This window comes from Lepisosteus platostomus, chromosome 14, assembly GCF_059453375.1.
Source record: "Lepisosteus platostomus isolate fLepPlt1 chromosome 14, fLepPlt1.hap1, whole genome shotgun sequence".
NCBI classification, from domain to species: domain Eukaryota; kingdom Metazoa; phylum Chordata; class Actinopteri; order Semionotiformes; family Lepisosteidae; genus Lepisosteus; species Lepisosteus platostomus.
The window spans coordinates 26,644,539-26,670,185 of record NC_142624.1 but is presented as its reverse complement, the minus strand read 5'-3'; the positions used below and the strand labels follow the sequence as shown (position 1 = coordinate 26,670,185).

The 25,647-nt window shown below is 38.8% G+C and overlaps 1 protein-coding gene across 6 annotated transcripts in view; it reads left to right on the top strand.

The window, feature by feature from the left end:
- myo3b (myosin IIIB) overlaps positions 1 to 25,647 on the top strand; it is a 124,619-nt gene that overhangs the window by 42,447 nt on the left and 56,525 nt on the right. For all 6 annotated transcript variants that reach the window (XM_088605354.1, XM_088605350.1, XM_088605352.1 and 3 more), the window contains 14 exons: positions 3,545 to 3,700; positions 6,922 to 7,006; positions 7,223 to 7,339; positions 9,440 to 9,544; positions 10,361 to 10,444; positions 11,771 to 11,973; positions 12,649 to 12,747; positions 14,608 to 14,722; positions 15,332 to 15,458; positions 16,047 to 16,257; positions 18,094 to 18,241; positions 20,566 to 20,719; positions 20,973 to 21,061; positions 21,706 to 21,835. In XM_088605354.1, coding sequence (XP_088461480.1) covers positions 3,545 to 3,700; positions 6,922 to 7,006; positions 7,223 to 7,339; positions 9,440 to 9,544; positions 10,361 to 10,444; positions 11,771 to 11,973; positions 12,649 to 12,747; positions 14,608 to 14,722; positions 15,332 to 15,458; positions 16,047 to 16,257; positions 18,094 to 18,241; positions 20,566 to 20,719; positions 20,973 to 21,061; positions 21,706 to 21,835 — 1,823 coding nt within the window. The remainder of the gene's footprint in view (positions 1 to 3,544; positions 3,701 to 6,921; positions 7,007 to 7,222; positions 7,340 to 9,439; positions 9,545 to 10,360; positions 10,445 to 11,770; positions 11,974 to 12,648; positions 12,748 to 14,607; positions 14,723 to 15,331; positions 15,459 to 16,046; positions 16,258 to 18,093; positions 18,242 to 20,565; positions 20,720 to 20,972; positions 21,062 to 21,705; positions 21,836 to 25,647) is intronic.

The window sequence follows — 25,647 nt, the reverse complement described above, 5'->3', positions numbered from 1 at the left end:
ACCACAACATTATTTTTACATTGAATTCTATCTTGATTGCACCTTCTGCATTGTCTGACCTTTGTGATTTTTTCCCCCTGTAAGAATAGGTTTAATTGTTTCTGCTCATCCTCTCATTGTAATCTTGTCGACGGTTTTCTCAGGAGGTACTTGACAACAATGAAATGCAATGTTCAGCAACTTTATTTCAGATCAACAAGACATTAAACCTGATGTTTTAAACAGACAACATTTTAATCATTTTGACTGGGGTTAAGTATGCAGTGTTACTGTCAGGGAAAGAATGTATATCACAGTGCTTAAAAAAAACACCAGTTCCCCCCCACATAACAATTGAACAATAATATCTTATTATATGCTGCGCCACTTCTACTGTGATGTGTCTGTCCTGTACACTTGTGCTAGCGTTGAATAACCTCACCAGCAAACAAGCTCGACTCGAACAGCAATAGTTTTGTCTCACTCATAGGGTTATGTGGTCTTGACATCATTCCATTCCAGTATGCTTCTTTGAGGAGAATTGTGGAGATCTTATACACATGGCAAATATTTTAGCAATTAAGTCTCATTGCAGTACAGGGTCTTTCTAGTTTCTATCACCTTGTGTTGATTCAGTAATTCAGTAAGGGATGCATTCAATGTGAAATGAACAGTGTAGACTGTGTGCATCATAGTAGCATGTTGTGTTCCTTCAGGGCTACAGAAGCAAGAAGAAACTACATTCCTTAAGCATGGGCCTAAAATTCCCTGCCTGGTAACAACTGGAATTTGTTTTTAATAAAACAAAACAACTTTTCTGTTTGTGTATTTTAGTTCATTTCTGAAGTTTCAGAAGTTTCAAAAGAGTGAAAAAATACGTACCTATATGTGCTATAAATTCCCGCATGCATTGTTAAACACTATGAGTTTATTACACAAAAGTAGTGGGATGTGAATTTAGTATAGTTTGGTATATTGACATAAACAGTATTGCACTGTCTTGTTACACACTATGAGTTTATTACACAAAAGTAGTGGGATGTACATTTGGTATAGTTTGGTATATTGACATAAACAGTATTGCACTGTCTTGTCTTTGGGTTGACTTGGTTGATATATAAAATAATGTAATTTTTATGACTTGGCTTTTTTAAGCCTTTCCATGAACAATATTGAATGCTTGTTGGAAAGCCCTCACTGCAACAAATAGGTGGTGCTGTTGCCTTGGAAATACCTAGTGTTTTTGGTTCAGACTACACATTCTTTGTGACTGCCCTGTCAGACAAATTCAATTTGCCTTTTGTTATTTTGCTCGGCAAGTCAGTGTGTTGTACTCCTTAACCATTGCAGTGAATTAAAACCCGTTGTTAAGATTGTAATACACTGGTGCTTTAGCCAAGAATGCTTTCTGCAGCTTACTTTCTTCTTCCGTGAAAGAAGGGTGTTTAAAATCCAATTACTTATTCCGAGAACTGGCTTTCCTGTGTGCCATTCATTTGTCATTCAGTTCTGATCAGATTCTGTGACTTATTTGGATTTCTCACTCTGTGGTAATTTTCAGTAGGTCTGGTTATGCACATTGCTATGCAGTGTGCACTGTGTTAATACACTGTTTTGTTTCCGTCAAAAGCTGTTTTTGATCTGAAACCCTCAATTGTGTTGCTTTCTCAGGAGAATGAATTAAAACAATCTAACTTTGCTCCCAGCTGCTCTCAGAAGCATGATGCAAACCTCTCGTGACAACGCACTGATTGAAGCAACTGTTCCACTGCCTTTTAAACAGCACTGCAGCTATTTAAAATGAATTTACTTGTCTCGCTCTTCTGTTAATGTGTGAAAGATGTTCGGTGTCACAACAAGAAATCACCAGCTCATTTTGGCAACAGATTTTGCACAGCAAAATGTTTGCTTTTTCTTGTGCGAGCTGATTTTTAATTGCGTACGTGTAATTCTTCAAAATTTTGCCTTTGTTTTCTGATGAACTAAAAATATTTTTTAGAAAATTAGACCAAAAGAATGCAGGTTTGCAGCTCAGTAGTAGTAAAACCCAAACAATGTTATCAGGGGTTGCAGGCTGTGTGTGTGAAATTTCAAAAGCTCTCTCAGGCAGACCTGCATGTGTGGGTGTCTGCTCTTGTACTCGGTAATAAATGCTTCATCATTGCCCATAATTGTGGCACCAAATAGCTGCTCTTTGTGACAAAATGGAAATGCTGTTTAGAATCCTGGCTGTGTGATTGCAGTAATGGCCACAACCCCTGCTTAATGTAGTGACACTAATGAATTCTGAGAATTAATTTCCAGCTACGAAACCCTGATAGAAGGTACCAGAATTTCTGTCTAGATTAGGTACCAAGTGTCGGACTCTTTGTTGTTTTATCTTTGTACTCTCTGTGTCACCTTGCAATTTGTTATTTTTATTTCGTTATGTAGATAGCTGAGATGGATATGGATATATATATCATCTACCCATGCATATAGGTTTCTACTTGCAGAGTAGAATGCAGGGGCATTTGTATAAATACGCACATTACAAACAGCATGTAGGATTGGTTTCTTAAATTGATTTCTTTAGTATGCATCTAAAGATGTTTAAATATATATTTTTTTCTATTATGATGAGTTCGTTTAGATGCCATTTAAAATAATAAAAGCAAAATACACTGATGTGGTAGTAGGAGGATCAATGTGAGATTAGCATAGATTGAGGTGAAATGTAAAACATGAATGTAATGTACACACATGTACATATATAATACACAGAAAATAAATCTTAGTACTGCCCATCTTGACCTAAACACGTGTGTTTCCCATATCTCACTGGAGCAGCTTGGTGCTAGTGTGACAGAGATAGACTTATTGGCCTACCAGGCTGAACAGGCTGATATTTATCATCAGGGGGAAAGAATAGAGCAGACTTGAGCAGAGGTGGTGTGGTCATTAGGAAGGGGTGAGACAGTTCACAGAAGTGAGTACAGAGCTTGGTGACAGTCTTCCCTGCACTACCTGTCCAGAGGCTTTGTTTCGAAAGAGATAGCTGCTTGGCGAAGGTGAGCAGAAAAAAATTATAGTAAACTTTTATGCATGAAGAAATTTGAGTATTAACTTGGGCTCTAAAGCTGTAGTCTCCTAACTTGATAGGAACTATGGTTTTAGCCTTCCGGTTTATTCTAAAAGTTAAGAATGTTTCAATTAATTGTAAGGCTATCTCTTCTTATGAATGCATGCTGGTATTATGGAAATACTTTTTTTCCTCCTTCAGCCTCGATGGCTAGTGTTAAAAAACATTCTCACATTCTGGGTTGTTCAAAGACGAGAAAGGTGTCATCTTAAAGCTGCTGGAAGTGGAGTGATTGATAAAATTTTGCGGTGGCAAATCTGTGAATATCATGTTAAAATGCTGCAGCAGGAACTAAATAAATGGGCATTTTAATAAAACTGTTGAGCAGCACCACCGTTTTAATAAAAAACGAGTGGAGTAATGAAATGGCAAATGTGCTTATGTAGCTGTAGTCTCGCTCTGTCACGGGCGCACTGATTTTCCTGTTGCCGTTTCCGTTTCTAGGTGCTTGATCAAGGATTTTGAGAAACGCCCGTCTGTCACTCACCTGTTGGAGCACCCCTTCATCAAGCAGGCCCATGGGAAAGACATGGCTCTGAAACAGCAGCTTGCCACCCTCATCCGCGAGCAGCAGGAATCAGGCTGCAGAGGCAAAACCAAGTATGTGCCCTCGACCGCAGATCAGTATCAGAGTGCCAAAGCTGTTTCTCACCGCACTGCTCCCTCTGAGTACTGGGCGGCTCCTCTGCTTTTATATTCTCCTAAAAGGATATGCATAACATTGAAGATGATCGTGATGCTTCGAGGGCATTTGGAGGAGACCTTGGATTGAAAAGTGCTACCGGTGGTGCTGAGAAATTATTTACGTATACAGTACTGTTCAAAAGTTTGGAAATAGTATGAACAAAGAAGATCAGGCAGAGAATAATATTGTGCATTCTTCTAAACCCCTAGATTCTCTTAAATTTTCTGCGTTTTTAAAATGATATGAAATAATTAACTGTCAAGTTTCTTATGGCATACCTCAGGCATATGCTCTGAAGTATTATGGTAGCACAATACTTTACCAAGAAAGCTAGACATCTGAGCAGGGTGTGGCCTCCTATATCAACATAAAGCACTTACCCTTGACAAGACTGGTTTCTCTGAACACACTGCACCTTTCTTTTAATCATTGGAAAGCTTTCAAAAGTGGATTATTACCCAGCATTGAGGCAACTTTTACAATACATACATCCAACATCAGGCAGAAAAGGAAGACGTGGGTGTTAACATATTTCATTGTTTTTAGTGTGTTACAAAACAGGAGAATGTAAACCGGAGAGGGATGCAAAGACATTAGTGACTCTAAGGATTACAGTGAGGTTAAATTAACAGCCTATGAGTACATGGTGCTTTTAAAATTTTGAATGGTGCTTAGTATAGTCCACATGCGTGTTACTAAACCGATATGACTTTTTATGATAATGCTAATTGATATTTGCTTTAAATTCTTAGACTTGCAAAGATAAAAAGATCTGCTAGTGAATGGGGCACCATAGCTGTGTTCTGCACTCTGGGGAAACATTGTTCAGCTTCACTGAACACCCCTCCTCTCCTGACTGTGCTATTTCAAGGATCCCTGTGTTTTTTCACTCTGTCACAGAGCTTTCTCACATAAACTCACCTTCCAGTCAGGAGATTCTTAGTGTGTTCAAAAAGGTTCAAAAAGCTAAAAAAAAACCTTGACTGCTTCTCAAGATGAGTGGCCTACTGGTATCTAAACAAGATATCTGGAGTTTTGTGAGAGTAAATTGATCAGCATCTTATACTGTAACAAGGTCAATGTTCAAACCTTCAACTTCTGCTTATAATTCTGCTGTGGTTTGTGACTTTTTCTTTTAAGTATCCATGCATCAGAAAAGGCTCTTACCCTTGTATTTGATACCACAAGCTGGAATTTCTCTCTGCAACATAAGCCACAGATAGTTCCCTCGTAGGGTGGAACACCAGTCTATACTGGGGTCCTTGGAGAACGAGAACATTAAGACTAGGCAATCAAATGTAGGTGAAACAAAATTAATGCAGACACCAGTAGATCCCCCAGGTCTTTTTAAACATTTCACGCTTAATAGGCAGCACACATACCCCAGCTAAGAGCTTCTTTATTGCAGCTGACCAGTGGGTGGCAGAATTTCACTATTGTATGTCTCTGTTCGCCTCCAAACTACTACAAATGAAAAGTCCATTTGAGCTGCTTTTGAAATAATGTTTTGTGAGTGAAAATAATTTGACTTGAGTGATTGCCCTGATTATCCTGCACTAATAGGAAAAAAAAAAGAATCCTTATTGGAAAGGCTTGTCATGTGCAGTAAGTTCCATCTTTATCCCATACCACATAGGAGGCAAGACTAGAACATGTTTAAAATTAGCTTTCCCTAAGGTGTATTTTTGATACGGTTAATAAATGCTCTCTAAAGAGTAAATGGACTCATTTGGACATCACGCTGTACAAACCAATAACAATTACGAACCTTAAGGTTGTATTTTTAGAGGTACATTTCCATTACATCTTCTCTAATCAAAATAACTAGTAGATGCCCTCAAAGCAAAGTAATTTTCATTCTTGTTGTGACTGTTTCCAAATGATGGTGAATACGGGTTGTTTTTGAGTTTCCCGTTGTCACCTGCCGACAGAAACAGTCTGACTGCCTAGCATCGTTAACGGTTAATGGTTTCCCAGCAGGCTATGGGTAGGTCTAAGGACATGGCTCCTCCCCGGGGAGATGGTATTGTGGCCAGTCGACATCACCCTGCCTGGTGAACTCTCCAGTGCTGATGTGAACGACTGTTTCTTTGTTAATGCTGTCAGAAACAGTTTGTTTACTACAGTTCAAATTGTGGTGGAAATGCATCTTGTTAGCCCTGTCCTTAGAGAGGCAGGGTATAATCAGATTAAAGAGGCTTGCAGAAGAAATACCCGTGTCCTTCCAGTTTACTGACTGATTGAATAAGATCAGCGCTTGAATTAGGCTCCACATGGGCAGCCGGGCAAACCTAGCATGATGGAAACCTACTCAAATCATGTTGCAAAGTCCTATAAGAATCTCCAGTGGAAATGTTTGGAAAATGATCAGTTTCTGGTAATATGTTTCTAAACTGATGCATTTGATTTTCACATTCATTTGTAGCACAGAATATTTATTCATAAAACACCTGCTCATAGTTTTTCCAATAAGCTTGGGGGATTGTAACATTTTATAAACAAAGTATCGCTTAAAACCAACATCTCCTTGGTGAGAGCTAGAAATACAAAAAAAAACATTGAAATGAAGCACTGCAATCAGGCGTTGCTCCTAGCAGTGTTTTTTAAAGCATCTCTTTTGCGTCCTTCGCTGTGAACGTCAGTATTCATCAGTATCCAAATGCATTGCTTTTCGGTGTGTTGGGAAATTAGCTTGCAGCCTCCACATGTAGGGCAGTTGTTGGTCAACAACAGTGAGGCCGTCCTCGAAGCCCTAGGTGTTAAATCACTTGCACACGTTCAATAATGTTCTTTGATTGGCTGAGGTACCCTGGGGGTGCACTTGACAAGTTCCTGTTCTCTGCAGCAGCATGAACACGTTCATAATGTGCCAGCTGCCTTTTCCACTGATCTCTCGGCATCCGAGTCCTCAGGGGGGAACACAAGGTCAATTGGTGATAAAATGAAAGTCTACACTGTATTAAATAAGAACTTATGATAATCAATAACAAGCCCCCCGGGAGAAAGATTCAAATGAGATCATTTGTCTTGTATACAACAAGTCACAAAAATAAATGGTTTGAAAAGGGAAGTGGCTTGATTGACGCACACATACCGTCATACGTAATATAAACATTTCTGTTTCTGATTTGCGTAGGCATGGAAGAATCAGCACCAGGAAAACTCTGAGAGTGGACACCTGCCTTGATGATGACTTGGTAAATCTAGAGGTTTTAGATGAGGTATGTCTTTGAACATTTGGGCTTGTGTTTTCAAAATGATTGCTTATTGCTTATTGCTTGCATAATCATAGTGATGTAAATATGAATATTTCGAGAATTCTGTGTAATTGCTTAATCATTACATATAATTTCAGAAATAATTAATTGTAATTGGATTGTAATTGGAAGTCACATTAGTTCATGTCTAAATCCAGTTGTACTTTTATCTTAATATAGGAAACCATCATCATTCATTTGCAGAAGAGATATGCAGACCTTCAGATCTATACATATGTTGGAGACATTCTAATTGCATTAAATCCTTTCCAAAATCTGAATATCTACTCACCACAGGTAAGTCATTGCTTACCTTACATTGGCATGTTCTGTACATCATTCCAATTGAAAAATCATAGAATAACTGGAAGACATTACATGTGATCCAATTAAGTTGAAAAATTGATCCAATTATAATGGATTTGGATAACAAGGATCAGAAGACTCCTGGACCCCTGGCCTTCAGAACTAAGATTAACAAGATAAAGAGTGAATGTGCAACATATATCACCTTTTATTAAGGTGTTAGTTGTATACACAAACTTTTGTTGCCCCGTGCTTATGTATAAGATACTAGATACATTTACAGCGGTTTTATTCTGGATTTCCAAATTGTACGTAATGTACAAAGACAGTTTCAGCATTAAGCAGAAACCTTGCTTCATCAAATAAGAGCACAGGATTTTTCAATTCTTTATGTGATTGCAGATGCCTTTATCCAAAGTGATTTACAGTGAAAAACCAAGATGTGCAATTTTATAGTGAGTTACACAGGTACTGAGAAATAAAGTCTGATAAAAGGTACAGAATCAATAGTACAACACAACAGCTAGTCCATACTATCAAGGCAGAACAAAAAGTTAAAACAAAAATGGAGCTTTATAATTAAACATTAATGATAATAAACTTTATTTTATTTTATTTAAATGTGGCTTCTCAAACAACTTTACAGTAAGGGAAAAAACACAATGAGAGGTGACAGCAGAATTACACAATTAAATAAGAGTTTGGAATATAGCAGGAAAGCAAAGCAGTTAAATGAAAGCCCTTCTAAAGAAGAAGGTTTTGAGTCTTTTTTGGGTGTAGCAAGAGAAGGCCCTGTCACCCATAGAATGTAAATGAGCTTGGGGGTCTGACATAATTCGATGAATGAAGGTTGTGAGGTGACCACAATGATTGCATTTGTAACATAAATAAGCTTACCATATAGCATGGAAAGGGTCAACATATCATATTCTTAAAGAGCAGTGTTCTGACAGGAAGGTGAACACCCCCACAGGAAGTAGAATTACCAATTTCCTGTAGGTCATGACCCAGGTTCTGTGTAGGTCACCACTGGCTTGTACTGAAAGAGGAGTGCTTTGAAATACGTCAACATTCTCACTTTCGAGGTATCGGCATGAAGTTGATTCTGTAAGAGCTGATTGACGTGCAGTGAAGTCTTGTCTCACAACACAAAGGCCTCATTCACGCAGGTCAGATTTGGCACCTCAGTGCTGGTAATGAGGCCTTTTGTGCAGTAAACCAGTAAAGGTGGTTACAAGCCCTTACACTGGGCTGAGTAAAGCTGTGATAATAAGTCAAATTTCTCATTATGTTTCAGACCACACATGTTCTGTGCACACATGGTTTAAGGAAATATGTTTCACACATTTTCAATGCATACAAAACAGATTAACGTTTTCTTATTGACCCAGACTTTAGATATAGGTTAAACATGCTAAACCTAATAGTGGTGTAATAATAGTGTGAATTGCTTCCCAATATTTTATAAGTTAGATAAAGATCTATAGTTAGTATGGATAAGCAGCCATGTCACCCTGCAGCTCACCACTGGCAACCCACTGAAGCTCAGCAGGTGTGAGTCTGCTCAGTACATTGATGGAAAACCTCCTGGGAAAAACTAAGGTTGCTGCTGGAAGAGGTGTTAGTGGGGCCAGCAGGAGGCGCTCACCCTGTGGTCTGTGTGGGTCCTAATGCCCCAGTATAGTGACGGGGACACTGTACAGTAAAAAGGTGCTGTCCTTCAGATGAGACGTAAAACCGGGGTCCTGACTCTCTGTGGTCATTAAAAATCCCATGGTGTTTCTCGAAAAGAATAGGGGTGTAACCCTTCTCCTCCCCACTGAGAGCTGATGTGTGGTGAGCGTTCTGGCGCACTATGGCTGCTATCGCTTCATGCAGGTGGATGCTGCACAGTCCCCATTACCTGTAAAGCGCTTTGATTGGAGTGTCAGAAAAGCACTATATAAGTGCAAGGAATTATTAATTATTATTATTATTATTATTATTATTATTATTATTATTATTAGTGAGTCCAGGGACTCAGTGCCTCAAGCCAACCACGGTACCACGTTGCCACCCTCAGAAAACTGTTTATGAATTTGTCTTTTTCAGTTTTCTAAGCTTTATCATGGAGTCAGGCGCTCATCAAACCCTCCTCATATTTTTGCAACGGCAGATGCTGCTTATCAAGGAATGGTAACATTCTGCAAAGACCAGGTATTAGCTGCACACCGTTATTGTGTGAACCTCTGGGAAGTGTCAGTATGAATCTGGGTAAATTGGACTGTACCCACTTTGTTTATATATATGAAGATTCTTTTAATGGTTTAGAGAAAAAGGAAGATGTGACCATAATGAAAATCATTGATGATGGGATATAAAGAAACTAGGTTGTAAACATAATATTGTGAATAGTAATTTGCTCAAAACAGTTGTTTCAAGTTTTAGATGACAGGTTATTATAGGGCTGGTATTAATCAAATTCAGTTCAATTAATGCCGTGAAAGCTATAGATTCAATTATCAATGTCCTAATGCAAGCAAGTGAGAGCCATGCATTAGCTTTCATAGTCTTAAGAGCTAGCTTATGGCATTAATCAAGGTGACTACTTAAAATTAATTTGTAGTCTTCATGTTCTTAAAACATGCTTTGTGGGCTATTCGTTTTAATTCTTAAAACTGTTGTACAGATTTTAATTAACAATTACAGTAACTCAGGCAATCAGATGAAGATGCCATGAATACACTGCAAGTGCATTTCATATATTACATTAACTCCATAGGTAACGATGTACTTCAATGAAACTACATTAAAAATGCATGTGCTTATTGTAAAGTTTTAAGTGTTTTTTTCTCCAAAGACCAAGGTTTTATTTTTTAGCTCTTAATAAGCAAAGTTTGTATAATCATAAGGCCAGCTTCTTAGCATTAGTTTGAAAGCCATGCTTAATGACGGAAAATCTTCAAAGAATCTCAAGCATTTGAAACAGTGGTTTCCTTTAATACAATACAACTGCTTTCTCCCCCATTTTAGTGTATCATCATCAGCGGAGAAAGTGGAGCTGGAAAGACAGAAAGTGCCCATTTGATTGTTCAGCATCTTACATTCTTAGGAAAGGTATGGACATATGATTAAAGCCTCTTACTAGGCCTGCAATTCACCATCGTTTAATGGTATCTGTTACTGTGCATCAGTAACGACACATCTTGAAGTGTATACATGATGGATATAAAAGTAAAGTCGCACAAACCATATTGTAAGCATACAAAAATATAATTACCAAATATTTTTTTAATTCCATCTTATCATACTGTATGTCAGCATTTCTAGTAAAATATTCCAAAAACCTACAGTATATTACAGTTTAGCCCTTCGTTTGTACAGCAATCATGCTAGAATGGATGGCAAACAAAAGTGAACTTAGAACCACACACTTAACAAAATTTCATTTTTGTTATTCATTCTGAAAACAAGGTGTTAAAATGCAATAAGTACACAGAAATGGGGGAAAACTGGGGGTAATTTAAGCAGGTACTGAAGGCAAGTGAATGTACCTGCAATTTTTTTTGTTTTAAAAACTCTAATCTGTGCTTCTTTTCATAAGACCACCTTATGCAAGGAATGCAAGTCACCATGATTTAAGAGTTCCTTGGTTCCCCTGAAACTTTGGAAAATAGTTTTTGACTTTTTTGACAGTAACACTCTGGAGCAAAAGACAAAGTGTCTGCAGATTGATAATAACTTGGTAACTGTCACTGAGAAAGAGCGGTTGTGAGCTCAGCAGCAATCACATTAGAAAGCACATTAGTCACATGCACCTACAAGCGTACTGTCACAGGACACTCCCCAGTGATGTGTAGGTGGATTCTAGGCGCATGCTTGGCACAGCTGTGACAGAGAGGGCTGAGACGTCCGGTATGGAAGTGTAAAATGTGGGTTTTTAAAGAGAAGGTATTGTCCCGGTCCGTCCTACCATCCAACTTGTCTAGGCAATTGGGAGGGGAATGATTTTAGACGAGAGACGAATGTCATGTAGACGAGAGACTGGATCGTTCTCAGTGACTTTTGATCAATCATATCAGCCACTGAGTGGGAAGATAAAGCACAGACTCTTGGCACCCAACAGTTGTAAGTGTACTAATGATGTTATGAGTATCTCTTAACACTAAAAGTAAAGTTAATGTTCACTTTTTACCAAAGCGTAGAATTCTACATTCCAACCCCTCTGCCAATGAGCTTTGGATAGAAATACTTTTCCTCAGAGACATCCATATGATGCCACTTTAGGAGTCTAACCCCCAGCGCAGTGTTAACTTTACTTTCAAACCTCAGTATTAATTTATTTTTTCCGAGCTTCCCACTTAAGTTAGTGTTAAAGCTAAACACTGTAGTTGACATAGATCAAATGAATCAACTCCAACATTTTACAACGTGTCATTACAGGCGAACAATCGGACTCTCCGGGAAAAGATTCTGCAGGTTAATCCCCTTGTAGAGGCTTTTGGGAATGCCTGCACTGCCATAAATGACAACTCAAGTCGCTTTGGGAAGTACTTGGAAATGAAGTTCACCCCAACTGGTGCTGTGATGGGAGCCAAGATCTCAGAGTACCTGCTGGAAAAATCGAGAGTCATTAAACAGGCTATGTAAGTAAAGAAGTGACCAGAAAATGAATGATCCCGAGGACCTCTGATAATAATTAATAATCTGTGAAACGATTCAGCACACACTTAAGAAGGACAGGAAAAGAGAACTGTCACATTGAAGTTTATATTGTTAGATCGTTTTGCACATTCGACTGTCGTTTGATTGAATGCGACTGGTCATTGTAAATATCAAAATCCAGATTTCTGCAGATGTTTGCAGTGCTGTAAAACAACGCCAGCGACTCTGTCATGAGGAGGACAAACAATTGATCCAGCAATTGAGGCGACAGAATCACATTAATTGGTCAGTCCTGCATAATCCCATCAATGTTTCTGGATCACGATGAAACTGAGCATTTCACATGACTGGAACAAAAGGCTCGGGTTAAGAAAATGCAGAATGAAACATTTGAATTAAACGAATAGACACATGGAAAAAAAGACATGCCGTCATTTGTAAAATCTCCATTTAGAGTCTAGGCAGGATGTTTGCATCCTGGATTATTTGCATCTTGTCAAGTGGGAGGGTGTTTATGCAATGTGTAAGTTTAGAAGTCTGTACTGAGGGGCTGAGAATTTGGAATACTTACCATATACTTGTCTCTTTGTTTAATAAACCTAGAATGTGAACAGTGTATTACTGCTTGATTAAATTTCATGTGTTTTTTTTTTCAGTGGAGAGAAAAATTTTCATATATTTTATTACATCTATGCTGGTCTTTATCATCAGAAGCAACTGAAAGAATACAGGCTGCCAGAGGAGAAGCCCCCGAAGTAAGTTTCTCATCAAGAGACAATGCACTAATTCAGGTGGAGTGGAAGAGAACAGAGTTTTCATAGTAATGTGACAGGGTGTAGAAGGAGGCGCCGCGTGAGCACTGGTAAAAATTCAACGCTAATGTGTGAGGTTAGCAGGCCCCCCCCAAAAAAATACAAAAAGAGTGGAAAAAATGCAACAAAAGGGCAAAAGAGTACTGCTGTGCTCCGTTACCTCCAGGCTGGGCTTACCCTACTTAGCAGGATCCAGTCTGGTGGGCAGGGCGCGTAAGGCAAAAACAAAACAAGAACGTAGTGCGTGACAGAAATGCGTGTGTATGCCTGCACCCGGTGAAAGTGCATGATGGGACAGGCAAAAAGAAAACCTTACGCAGTTGTAATCCCCTCCGGGACTGTCAGCGAAAACCCCCCTTCTGGGGGTGGCCCTGCTCGTCCCATCGGAGCGTGTCCAATGTGCCATTATAGGCCCTGCCCAGCTGGGGCTCATCATCTAGCAGCCGGGACAGCTGGGACTACAAAGGTGAGGCCCCGCCCTTCTACCAGGGCTCCGCCTCCACGCTGGGCACGCCCCCGCGTAATGCCACAGTAATGAAAAATGAATATAAAACTCCCCATGACTAATCATATCAATGGGAAAAATGGAATTTGAATGTCAATGAACAAACCTTGAATTTTTTTGCAAATATGTATGCTTTCTATACCTCTACATTTTATACAGGGTCCACAGGAGTTTTGAACCTGGAGTGTATATTTCATCTTTTTTTTTTCCTTTAGAGGAACACTTTCTTCTGATTAGTAAAAAAAAATGATGCCACGGATCAGGTTGGGGCAGATGTTAAGGACAGTTAAATTCCACACGGGAATGGCACAATCTTATTTCCCCAATTTTCTCCCTCAATTCATCTGGTGTACAGTAGCTATTATTCACTTCTCTGGTCACATGACCTGCAATGCAGTGTCCAGTCATGGGTACCGTATTCCAGCAAAGGATGAAGTTCAACTAAATGTCAAGTGGTGGGGTAAACCTTCGGGATAAATAGTACTAGACTAGCACTATACAAATGCCAGCTCCTATTTTATTATTATTATTATGATTATTATGATGATTATTATTATGATAACCTGGCTAATGCAGCTTCACACTTCTGGGGCCCTGGGTTCAATTCCTGCGGTGCTGCCTGTGTGGGGTTTGCGTGTTCTCCCCCACAGTTTAAAGAAATCCTGGCCCTGGTGTGCTGGTGTGAGTGCGTGTGTGTCTGTCTGTGTCGTTGTGTGCCCTGCCCTGTGATGGACTGCAGTAATGTCCAGGGTGTACCCTACCTCGAACCCATTTGTTGCTGAGATAGGCACCAGTTCCCAATGGCGCTGAATTTCCTGAAGCAGTTAGAAATGAATGGATCATTACAACGTATGCTTTCAACTGTCTGCTGTCTACTGAAAAGCAAAATGTTGTTTTATGTACAGTACATGGTGCTTCTTACAGCTACATTTGCATTGTAGCATTAAATTGCCTGGCCTCTTTTTTATGCACAGTCAAAAATGAGACAATTCCATTATTTGTTTTCAAACAACCAACTGAAACCAGGTATCATTTCGTATTTATTATTTGAATATCAATTAATGTTAAAGTGCTTGGGCATTTTTTTAAGTAAAATGATTAAAGTCTTTGCTTAAAATCTTTTTTTCACACGAAAAAAGAGAATTTTGTGAGAACTGTGAACATTCTATAATAGTATAGAATGTCTTAATTATTTATTTATTCATTAATATTCTGTCGTGTTCCTGTTATCCCAGTGAATGGTACACATTAAGTAAAATGTGAGTCACTTGACGGAATGGATCTCTGGTTATTTGCAGATACATCGACAATGAGAAAAGCAAAGTGATGCAGGACATCATTTCCAATAAATTGTACAAGGAGCAGTTTGACGCCATTCAGCACTGCTTCCGAATCATTGGGTTCACGGAGGAGGTGAAAAATTGATTTTCTGTGATCTCAGCTGATTACCGTAGCTTTTCGTGTATGTTTTACATTATTTCAGAGACAGCACCAATAACGCGTGATGAGATGTATTAGATTGCTAAACTGTATATTTGTTTTAGTACAGCCTTGGCTACTGCTGTTCGAATTTGTTAGATTGTTATCTTATAAATTCAGGTTATATTGTGCTTTTCTGGTAGGTAATTTTACATACCAAAGTTATATGTTTTGGTAGTCTACTTGATTTCCTGTTTGGGAAGATATACTGTAAGAGGGTATAATTATTTTTACAGACTCTGTAACTGAAACCTGAACTGTATCTACTAAGTATTTTAATAGTCTACTATTAATGAGATTAAATTGTAACAAGCAGTGTATTCTTCCCTTGGAAGAAATTCCAGAAACTGACTAAATCCCAGATGTGGTTAAAGCTAGGTTTCCTTAAAATCTGTAATCTAGAAATCTTTTTACAAGTCTACATCCTCGGTTTAACAGCAAGAGTAGTATATTGTTATTGGAGGTGTGTGTTAGTTGAACACTTAATATTCCGCTCCTGTCCTGTTTTGTTTCAAGCTTCAGTGATCTTTTTTTGTTTTACAGGAAGTAAATTCAGTGTATAAAATCCTTTCTGCCATCTTGAATACTGGAAATATTGAATTTGCTGCCATTACATCTCAACACCAGACTGATAAAAGTGAAGTGCCTAATTCTGAAGCCTTAAACAATGGTAATAATGTTGATCCAGTTTGCTGGAATGAATGGAAAGACAAATTGCTGTGAATGAGTTTGAAACGCAGTTGATGTATTAATCAGAATGCGTAATAGAAATTATTTCAATGGAAACAAAGCAGTTGACCTTTGCTGCATATGTGGATACAGTATTTGTTCTTGTAGGAGTTAAAAATGAGTGGAAGTGTAGAATGATTGGAGAAAACAATGCCTTATGTTTGTATAACACAGATAGTGTTATTGGATTGAAACACTCAAAAATATACTGATGTGACTAAACACAGGACTTGTATTTTCATCCATGGTTAGGTACCATGAGATGTAATGACTGGGATTGCATCTTAAAATGTGTGTTCCACTCCTAATGCTGTACGTCTACTCGGATAGTAATATGGAGGGTGTTTAAATGCCACATTCACAGACACACAAGTCGGAGTCACGCACCAATAAGTGCTGAAAGCTCTAAGACTGAAGTCCGGGTCCTTTTCCTTGGGTAGGAATGCTCTTGAGAGACCTGGGGACTGTCGTCACTGTAACAGTCTTGCAATCTGTCCAACACTTCCCCGAGTGTCTGCTACTCTTCCAGCTGCTGCCCTTCTCAGTATTGGTGCTGAGGAGCTTCAGGAGGCCCTGACCTCCCACTGTGTGGTGACCAGGGGGGAGACCATCATCCGCACAAACACGGTGGACAGGGCGACTGACGTGAGAGACGCCATGTCCAAAGCTCTTTACGGCCGCCTCTTCAGCTGGATTGTGAACCGCATTAACACGCTGCTGCAGCCGGACAAAAATTTATGGTCAGCATCACCTGGTTTTCCTCATATCATATAAGTTGTGAGCATTTACTTCTTTCCCGCTGTTCTGCTCTGTGAAAAATCAGGAGAGCGGGTGCTTTTTTTTGGATGATTTTGTTTGCGTCGTTAAATCACAGAAGAACACTTGGGCGACCTAAGTATAGAAAACGCCATCGTGCAGAATGGCCACACTGTCCGTGATTAGGAATGATTTGAAAGCTGTCAGACAAAGTCATTTTCAGACATTTGTAAGTCAGATTTAATTTAGTTTATTCCCACAGTGCCGGAATGAATCACTGTTAAATCATATCTCTCTGCTACAATTATAAAAACAAAACGGAGGGCAGAACACTCAGATATGTCCTATTATATAAGCATGTCTTTTAATATTCTTTTCAGTGAATGTATACCTGGGACAAAGCTGAGTTACTGCAGTTGGGAGACCAGAGCTCAAAGCTGTTGATCTCTATCTGGGCCTATCTCTGACCTGCTGAGGAGGGACAGAGATGTCACACTGAGATGTCACCATTTGATATTTGTTCCCTAAATCTTGGAAAAACAGAATCCAATAAGTCAGCATCTGAGCAGGGCTGGGGCTCAATAACAAATGCCCTTTTCTTACCGTGAGATACTCTTGGTTTTATCCGCAATTTTACATGATAAAAATTGCAAAATAAATGCAGCTCCTCTCAGATTTAGACTGTATAAATGCATAGACAATCTGCTTTATCTTAACGGCTTTTGCTCTCTTCTACTGAACTCGAGAGAGAAAGATTTAATGGATAGAATCGAACCCGAAAGATAAAATACTAAAAATGAATTTTTAATGGTGAGTGTGGCGCAGAAAAAAAATTAATGTTCTGATGATTAAAAAGACTTCAGAGAGATCATAAAGAGCTGATCATTGATCCAGAAGAATAAAATCACAGTAGTGGGGTTAGAGTGTCAGTAGTTTTAGGGAGTCATCCATTATGTTTGAGGTATTATTGGGTGAAACTTGGCCGTTTCCAATCCAATCATCTGTATTTTCACTGTTATCACCAATAATAATGTGTGGAGTAAGGCAGAAGGTGACCTCTAATAAGAGCCAGTGAAGCTGTGAGTCAGAATGCAGTTATAGATACGAATATTTCTGTATTCTAGACTCAAACCATTCTTCTTTAGAAGAGCCCTTACTTAACTGGCTCTGTTCTTTAACCCTCCTGCTGCACTCAGTACCCCCATCTACTGTCTCCTCTCATTGTGTATTTTCATTGTTCATATCTTGTGTATTTTTTTTATTGTTGTTGTCGTTCTGTAAAGCACTTTGAGAAGCCAGCCATGAAGGTATAGGTTTATTATTATTATCTGTTACAAAATGGACAGTATCATAGGCCCTGTGAACTGGCAGTTTACAGAGACTGAGGAGAAATACATGAAGAGTGCCAGTAAGCCCTCTTTTTGGCCTAAAACTCAGGTCCTGGATATTTTAGTGGCTGTTTAATTTTAGTATGATGTAGCCCTTCAGAATGAGCAATAGTTAACCCTCAAATGCAATCTCTGCACTCTGTGAATCCATAGACAACAACAACTGCTGCCTCTACCCAACAAAAGCTTTAATAAGCATTTCCTTCTCCCTTCTATCCCTTTGCATTCTGATCCTGAAGCAAGCTGAATGTATTTAGCAACATAAATGATACTAGTGAGGAACTTATTTGAAAGGCGCACATAGCTGCCCTTGTTCTGTTGTAGCTTTTAATGCCTTTTCTGTTGTGCATATAGCTGTGACCTGAATACATATGCTTTTGCATTGGTTTTGCACTGAGAAATAAAAATAATGTTTGCTTTATCTCTTACAAGTACTGCAGAAAATGGAATGAATGTTGGAATATTGGACATTTTTGGCTTTGAGAATTTTAAGAAAAACTCCTTTGAGCAACTGTGCATCAACATTGCCAATGAACAGATCCAGTTCTACTTCAATCAGCACATCTTTGCTCTTGAACAGGTGAGTGTGTTGTGTTGTGTTGTCCTAGTCTCTTCTTACTATCCTTTAAATCAGCGAAGTAGTTTCACAAACATGAAAGACACCTCTGTTATATCTGCTTGTCCCTTCCACTCAATCTCTTAACGATGTTATGTTGTTTCTCAATGAACCCCTACATTCTACGTGTTGTTGTGGTTTGTTAGTTTGGAATGAAGGTTATTTGGTACAAATAATTCTGTTTTTCTATATTAAATGTGAGGAAACAAGGTATCTCTGTTAGAGTATGTAATGTTTATATGTGATTGTTGTTGAGACTCCTGGATGCTGTGCTTCAAAAAGGGGGCTAGAAAATGTAATAATGTTCATGTCATTACCTCTCTTCAATCAAACTCTTCAGAACATTTTATCTGTAATGGTTATTTAGAATGATAACAACAGATAACATTACTGGGAAAAGAAAGTAATGTGGGTACACAGTAACAAATATGCAAGGAATATCAAATGTAATATAGGCAAATGCAAGACACATTGAATTCTTTACAAAGGTATTTTACAATTAATTAGTATAAATCAATGCTTTTTCAACCTGATTGTAAGTTAGATTGAAATTAACTAGTGTCAGCCAATGCCGTTTTAACCAGGATTCATGAAGAGAAATGCAAGTCAAATACTAAAATTCATTGTGCTAGCAAAGAGGAGTCATGTCTGTGTTTCTAAATTAATGTTTAATTTTTGTATTCTTATCAACCACCCAGATGATCTAGGATTCATCAGTTAAAATATCCAACACACATAAATGGGTACATTTTATCTTCCTGTTTAAGATTAATTGCAGGGGACACAAAGTATTTGCACAATCTTTGGTTTTAGCCACACACAAGTTAATATAGTTATTAAGAAACAAATTGCTATTTGTCCTGTCTATTGTAATTACATGCATTGTTTAAGATTAATATCTTACTTCTACTGTACATACGTTTTTTTATGTTTGAAGTATTATTTGCATGAGCATTTTCTTCAGTTATTCAATGAAGGTGTCTACATATCTGTTATAGGTACAGTATTCACAACGCACATAAACACTGTCAAAAACTTCTGCAGTTGTGATTTTAAGTTTGATCTATCCATCTTCAGTCTGCTTGTCCCAGTGAGGGTTGTGGCATTGAGATATGCTCTTGATGATGACATCAGAGATGCTCTTGATTTTTTTAAAAACAGTCCAGGAAGAACCTGTCACGAACCGCATTCCTATGGGCACCTCTCACCGCCAAAACACCAGCACACTAATGAATCAATTGTCTTTCCTCACGCTTTTCCCTATTTATACCCTCGCACTCCTCTCAGTCCCTGCTCACTATTGAGACGTTCTTCGGCTTTCTCTGGTGCGCGCTACGACTCTCGACCTGATTTTTGACTACTCAACCTAGTTTCCTCCTGCTTCGAGTTCGCCTCACTTCTCGTCTCGGATCTGGATTCACTCCACCTGACTCTTTTGGCTACCCGACCTAGTTCTCTTGTTTCGACTTTTGACTTTTACCTTTTTGTAACAACAAAGGTTGTGTGAGAAAGGTGTTGCGAGCAACAGTTACTCAACTCTAATTAATAAAAAATAAAAGTTTGATTTAAGCATCAAACTGCTTTCGATGAGTTGAGTCCTTCTTATCAGAAATGTATAAAATATCGAAATTCATCAGATAAATTAATATTAATGACTAAAAATTAACTGTAAATGACCAAAAGTAGTTTGGAATAATCTGTTCAACAGTACCAATGATTAAAAAGGCGAGTTAAATGAAACTGTTTAATGACTTGGCATGCATTGTATTTAATTTAAAATTCCCGTTTGACTGACACAAATATCATTTTAGAAAATACAGCCAAACCCCAACAATGCAATTACAATAAAAGATTATATTTATTGAGGCATTTTGGTTAACTGAGTTTGGCTTGTGAGACAAAAAAGGCATGGGCCTATGTTTGACATAGTCAAAAGGTTCTGAAAGAGTGAACTAAGCAAACCACAAAATAAACCAAAGCAGACTATGAATATAAAGATCACAAAAGACACATAAATAAATTACATCAATAAATTAAGAGCATCAGCTCTTGATTATACAAGGTCTTGTATATGCTTGTCTATACTTGATCTTGAAGTACAAGAGAAAAATAACATCCATTATTTACAGACAAACCCAGTAATAAGTATGTATGTCAATACTGTATCTATACCACTCTGAACACCAACTGGACTCTGTCTTTGTCTCGAATTGTCGTTGCACTCCTAATAACTCTAGTCCGCTTGCTAAAACTGTTTAGTTAATCTTTTTAATCATGCATTTTTTTAGATGGAATACCAAAGTGAAGGTATTGATGCCAACCTGGTGGAGTATGAAGACAATCGGCCCATCCTTGATATGTTTCTTCAGAAACCCATGGGGCTGCTGTCTTTACTGGATGAAGAGAGCCGCTTTCCTCAGGCCACTGATCAAACATTAGTGGGTAAGGGCTCTATTTTTATTTGAGTGGTGACTTTAGGTAAATACTGTACCAATTTACTTCACCGTTCTCGTCAAGTGATTACTTACAGAGACCAAAACACAAAAGGGCAGCTCCAATTACAGCAACAGATAGATTATTTGTGTGTTGGCTTATGATTTACCATAGCCATATTTAAAATCAATGGAATATGTTTTAAAATCATTAATTCATATTAATGGGCAAAACCTGGATTCTGTTTTTTTTTTTCTCTTAGATAAATTTGAGGACAATCTGCGATACAAGTACTTTTGGAGACCTAAACGGCTTGAACTTTGTTTCGGAATTCAGCATTATGCTGGAAAGGTAACTTTCACAAACGTACTGTTTTCTCACAGTCATTGTATCTTCCGTCTGTGTCAGGCCGAGCTGTGTTTATTTGTTTACTCCTATCAGTGTGGGCAACTCTCAGTCTAAACCACTTACCCATTTCACAAGCCACAGCATGTCAAGGGACCAGGGTCCCCTCGATTATGGGTAGAGGGCATCATGGGATTGACCAGTAGATTGGTCCAGTGGCTGCAGTAATATGGGCGCCATGTAGAACTATGGGGGTGAAGCAGGAGCTGCGTTTTTGTATAAAGGTCTTATACAAGACCTACTATGTTCCTTTCCTCATCTATGGTGATGAGCTTTGAGTAGTGACCAAAAGAAAGAGATACCAGGCACACAGGTGCAGGCACAGGCCCACTGGGAAGAGACCCCAGAGCAGAGCCAGGACACGCTGGAGGGGTTTCATCTCTCGGCTGGCCTGGGAGCTCCTGGGAATCCTGGAGCTGGAGACATTCTGGGGAAAGGGAAGTCTGGTCTGCTCAGCCTGTTACTGCCGCGACCCTGACCAGGAGTAAGCGGTTAGAAAATTAGATGATAAGCAGTCCTGCTGTATTGCCTTTTAAGTTTTTTTTTATTCGGATTTAAAGATTCTGGACTCTTTCTGCGATGATTTGCAGGTTTTGTACGATGCAAATGGATTCCTGGAAAAGAACAGAGACACTCTTCCTGCAGACATCATGGTGGTTTTGAGAACTTCAGAGAACAAACTGTTGCAGCAGCTGTTTTCAAGCCCCTTGACAAAAACAGGTAGGTAAACAGGTTTACGTGATGTTATTGTATCTTCTGCTGTCACTCGAAATAGGTCAGCAAAAAGACGCTTGCTAGTATGATGCAATGCATGTCAAATCCACAGAGCTTGTGAACAGCATTCACATTTTCACCTCTACCTTTTGTGTAGTTAGACAAACTCTCAGGATACCTGTATCATGCCACTTCAATTTTACAGCAAAAAAAGATTTAATAGGGACACACCCCTCCATTTAATTTCTAACTGCTTCTTCCTGTACAGAGTCATGGGGAGCCAGAGCTTAACAGGGCAAGCGACAGGCACAAGGCGGGATACACCCTGGAAGGGACACCAGTCCATCACAGGGCAGACAAACAGACACAAACACAGACAAGCAGACACTCACATCAGGCCAATGTTCCTAGAAGCCAATTAACCTACCAGTATGTCTTTGGACTCTGGGGAAACTGGAGCACCTAGAGGAAACCAACAGAGGGAGAACATGCGAACTCCATACAGACAGAACCCCAGGTGCAGTTTTGAACCCAGGGCACCAGCACTGCAAGGCAGCAATGCTAACCACTGCGTCAGCATGCCCATAACAGGCATACGTTTGGCAGTAAATTCATAGCAAGGATATGGGGCCAATCTTGAAATTAAGTACTGTCAAGGGAGTTTTTTAATACAAAATCTGGAGTTTTTCATGATCTCCCTGTTCACGTTGGTTTACAATAGTATAGTACAATGCTTAAAATACTCAACAACGAAATTTAAAAACTTGTGCCGTTGGTGGTTCAATTTTAAAAAGAGCTGTAACCTCCCATGACCTAGGATGTTGCTAAAATCTTGGTGCTGCATGTATCTGTTGTGAATAGCCCACAAGGAGATATTGTGTGCAGGTGTTGTGACACACCTGGCACAAAAATGTGCAACAATAAATGTATCTTTGTATCACCCCTTTCCAAAACATTTTAATGCAATTGCAAAAATGCTGTCCAGTTCATTCTGCTGCCTTCCATAGGTCTCTTTTCCCATGTGGAAATAAAATCCAAACCCTTTGTATTATCACTGGAAAAGCACTGTGTAACATTGCTTGCTCTCAGGTTTTTTATACCTCAGTTTAATTGCCCCGCTATAAATCATTTTTCTGTCTCCAGATGGTGTTTCTGTGGCCTTTTTTTGCTATAAGATATCAAAATCTTAAGGAGAAAAATCCCTTTCAATTGAGTTTGAAAGCTTCACCCTGTAGTATTCCTCTTAGGTCCAGGCTATACTATGTTGCTCATTAGCTGTGCATGCTTACTTTGTCATGCCTCAGTCCGTTTTGGTCACTGTAGACTGAGCTGAGAAAATTGGTGTCTGTTAATGTGAGCTGTTTTTTCCCCACAGAGCATAAGTTGAATTGCTTGTTGTAGTCTCCCCCTTAGCAGTCTCTGTCAATGACTGTTATTAGTGATGATGTGAGAATTAAGAACAAATCCACAGCAAAATGCACTTTAGGCGCTGCATGAACTACCTTGGTTAAGCTTTCATTTAAAATGCATTAGGCAGTTTTTACTGATGGACAACCACAAGATGTTAATGCTTTTTATAGGTCAAGACCAGCCCTGAATTGCAGTAGCAATAAAATGGAAGAGAGGGTGCCAAGAATAATTTTAAAAAAAAATTTCAATTTAAAAACTTCCAGGTGATTTAGTTCAAGCTTTTGTGGTTTTTATATTTCTTTATATTTCCTGTCCAGCGCAACAGAGCTCCTGAGAAAGTCTGCCTGCTGTGTCTGTCAGCTGGGGTGGTGATTCAGAGGTCTTGCTGCCTTTGAGACACTTAATAAAATTGAAGATGATAGCTAGCGATAACAGCTTTCAGACACTTCAGTCTGAATATTAAGATGGAATATCTAAGGTCTCCTTCACAGTGCAAAATAATCAGTAAAGATGGTCATTCTATTCTTCAGGGTAACATAAGAATAATCTGCCTATATTTTTATTTTATGTTTCTTTTCCTATCTCTAAAATTATCTCTGTGTGTAAGATTAGATAAAAATCAATTTATCCCCAGAGTCTTATCTATTGCTAAAATGTAAACGAAGTAACTGTTGATGTTTTCCACTAGGTGGCATCATTGTTGATGCTAAATCAGCAAACACCATCACAAACATAATCCAGTAGTGTTAAAACACTATTAAATTGGTGTAGCACCTTTATCATTACGAGTGAATGAAACTTTAAGGAATTCTGTGTACAGTGTATGAAACCAAAATAAACTTACAGCAATATATTAATAAGGTATAGTAAGAATGTCTAACACTGGTCCTGGAGAGCCACAGTGCAGCAGATCATACTGTATAGGTCATCCTTGAATTACTTTTGACTTGTTTAAGTTGTGGAACAATATAGGGTTTTAGCAGGTTCATTTCACATGGTCTCTAAACATCTTAATTGAAGAAATGTCCTGGTTAAGAAGTCAAAGGACTTAAAATGCTCTGATTTATAGAAAACTAACCACCAGGTTATTCTTTTAAAGATGTATTTACAGCAAATTTACAGTTACAGTGTCGTTGTATCGTGATCCTGTATGTTTACAATCCAAAGTTTAGCCCTGCCATTTTTTATTCTTCTGCTTGGAATCATAAAGTGTGAAACATTTTCATAATAAACTTTTCATTTTCATTTTTCATAATGATTACAGAGCCTTAAAAGGTCCTTTTTTTATTTTAGTATTCTTATACAGTTTGCACACAAGAAAGGGCTGGGATTGAACAAGTTAAGCAAGGTCATATAGTCTGTCTCTTTTTTGGTATGCATTCGAATTAACCTTTATATGGCTCGCAAAATTAGCATATTGTTCAAAGTGCATGGCATGATAATTAATGAAGCGGACTGGTGCACAATTCGGAAATCTGCATGACAATGCAGCCAATAGAGTCTGACAGCCATCACTTGTGAAGGACACGTGTGTATGGATGTGCCAAACTGAGAACGCGCATGAATTAGTATGCAAGTACTGTAGGTCACTAAATAGCATACAGGGAAAAAAAAAGATACCGTCACGTGGGAGCTGGGAAAAATAAACATGTTATTTAAAGTCAGTGCAGACTGCTGTTTAACTCTTGTAGTCCTGCACATTGAAATGATCTCGTATACTCCCAGTGCTGGGAAAACGTTAGTAGTTACTCTGCTCTACAGTAGCACAGCCATTCATTTCAAGTAAAGGGGCAGTGTATTGGGTGGACTGCGGCTCCGATTACTGGATGGTAGTAGAGTAAGGAAAGGAGCAGGTCCAGAGGGAATGAAGAGCGAAATATAGCAATGATTTATCGCCTCTTCCAGATTGTATTACATAATCTCATACGTAATAATGCCAGCATGACTTAACCACTTAGAGCACAGGGTAAAAACAATTCATGGTAAGCTTGGTAATTGACAGAAAAGTTCTTATTAGCCAGTATCCCACAGATGCTAGTAAGAGTCTTACCACCTGCTTTGCCCTACCTGAACTGATTCATTACTCATGTCTTGGGTAGCACGCATGCAGCAAACTACACCACATTGCCTAAGGCTAAGCAATGAGGTGTGGTTTAAGGATAAATGGTTTAACCCCACACAGTCTATAGGGATTTAATAATCCCACTGGTAGAGTCTGTGAACTCCAAATCTGGCCTCATGGGAGGGGAAAGTCATGTCAAAAGACATTAGACAGCAGGATTGAGGTGGACACTGGTTAGAGTTTAGCTTTCAAAGAGCCAGGTGAGAATTGTGTGCCACTAACACTGATTTCGGCCACATTCAAGGCTTGCACTCTGCATTTTTTAGTTATTTTATTTGATTAAATA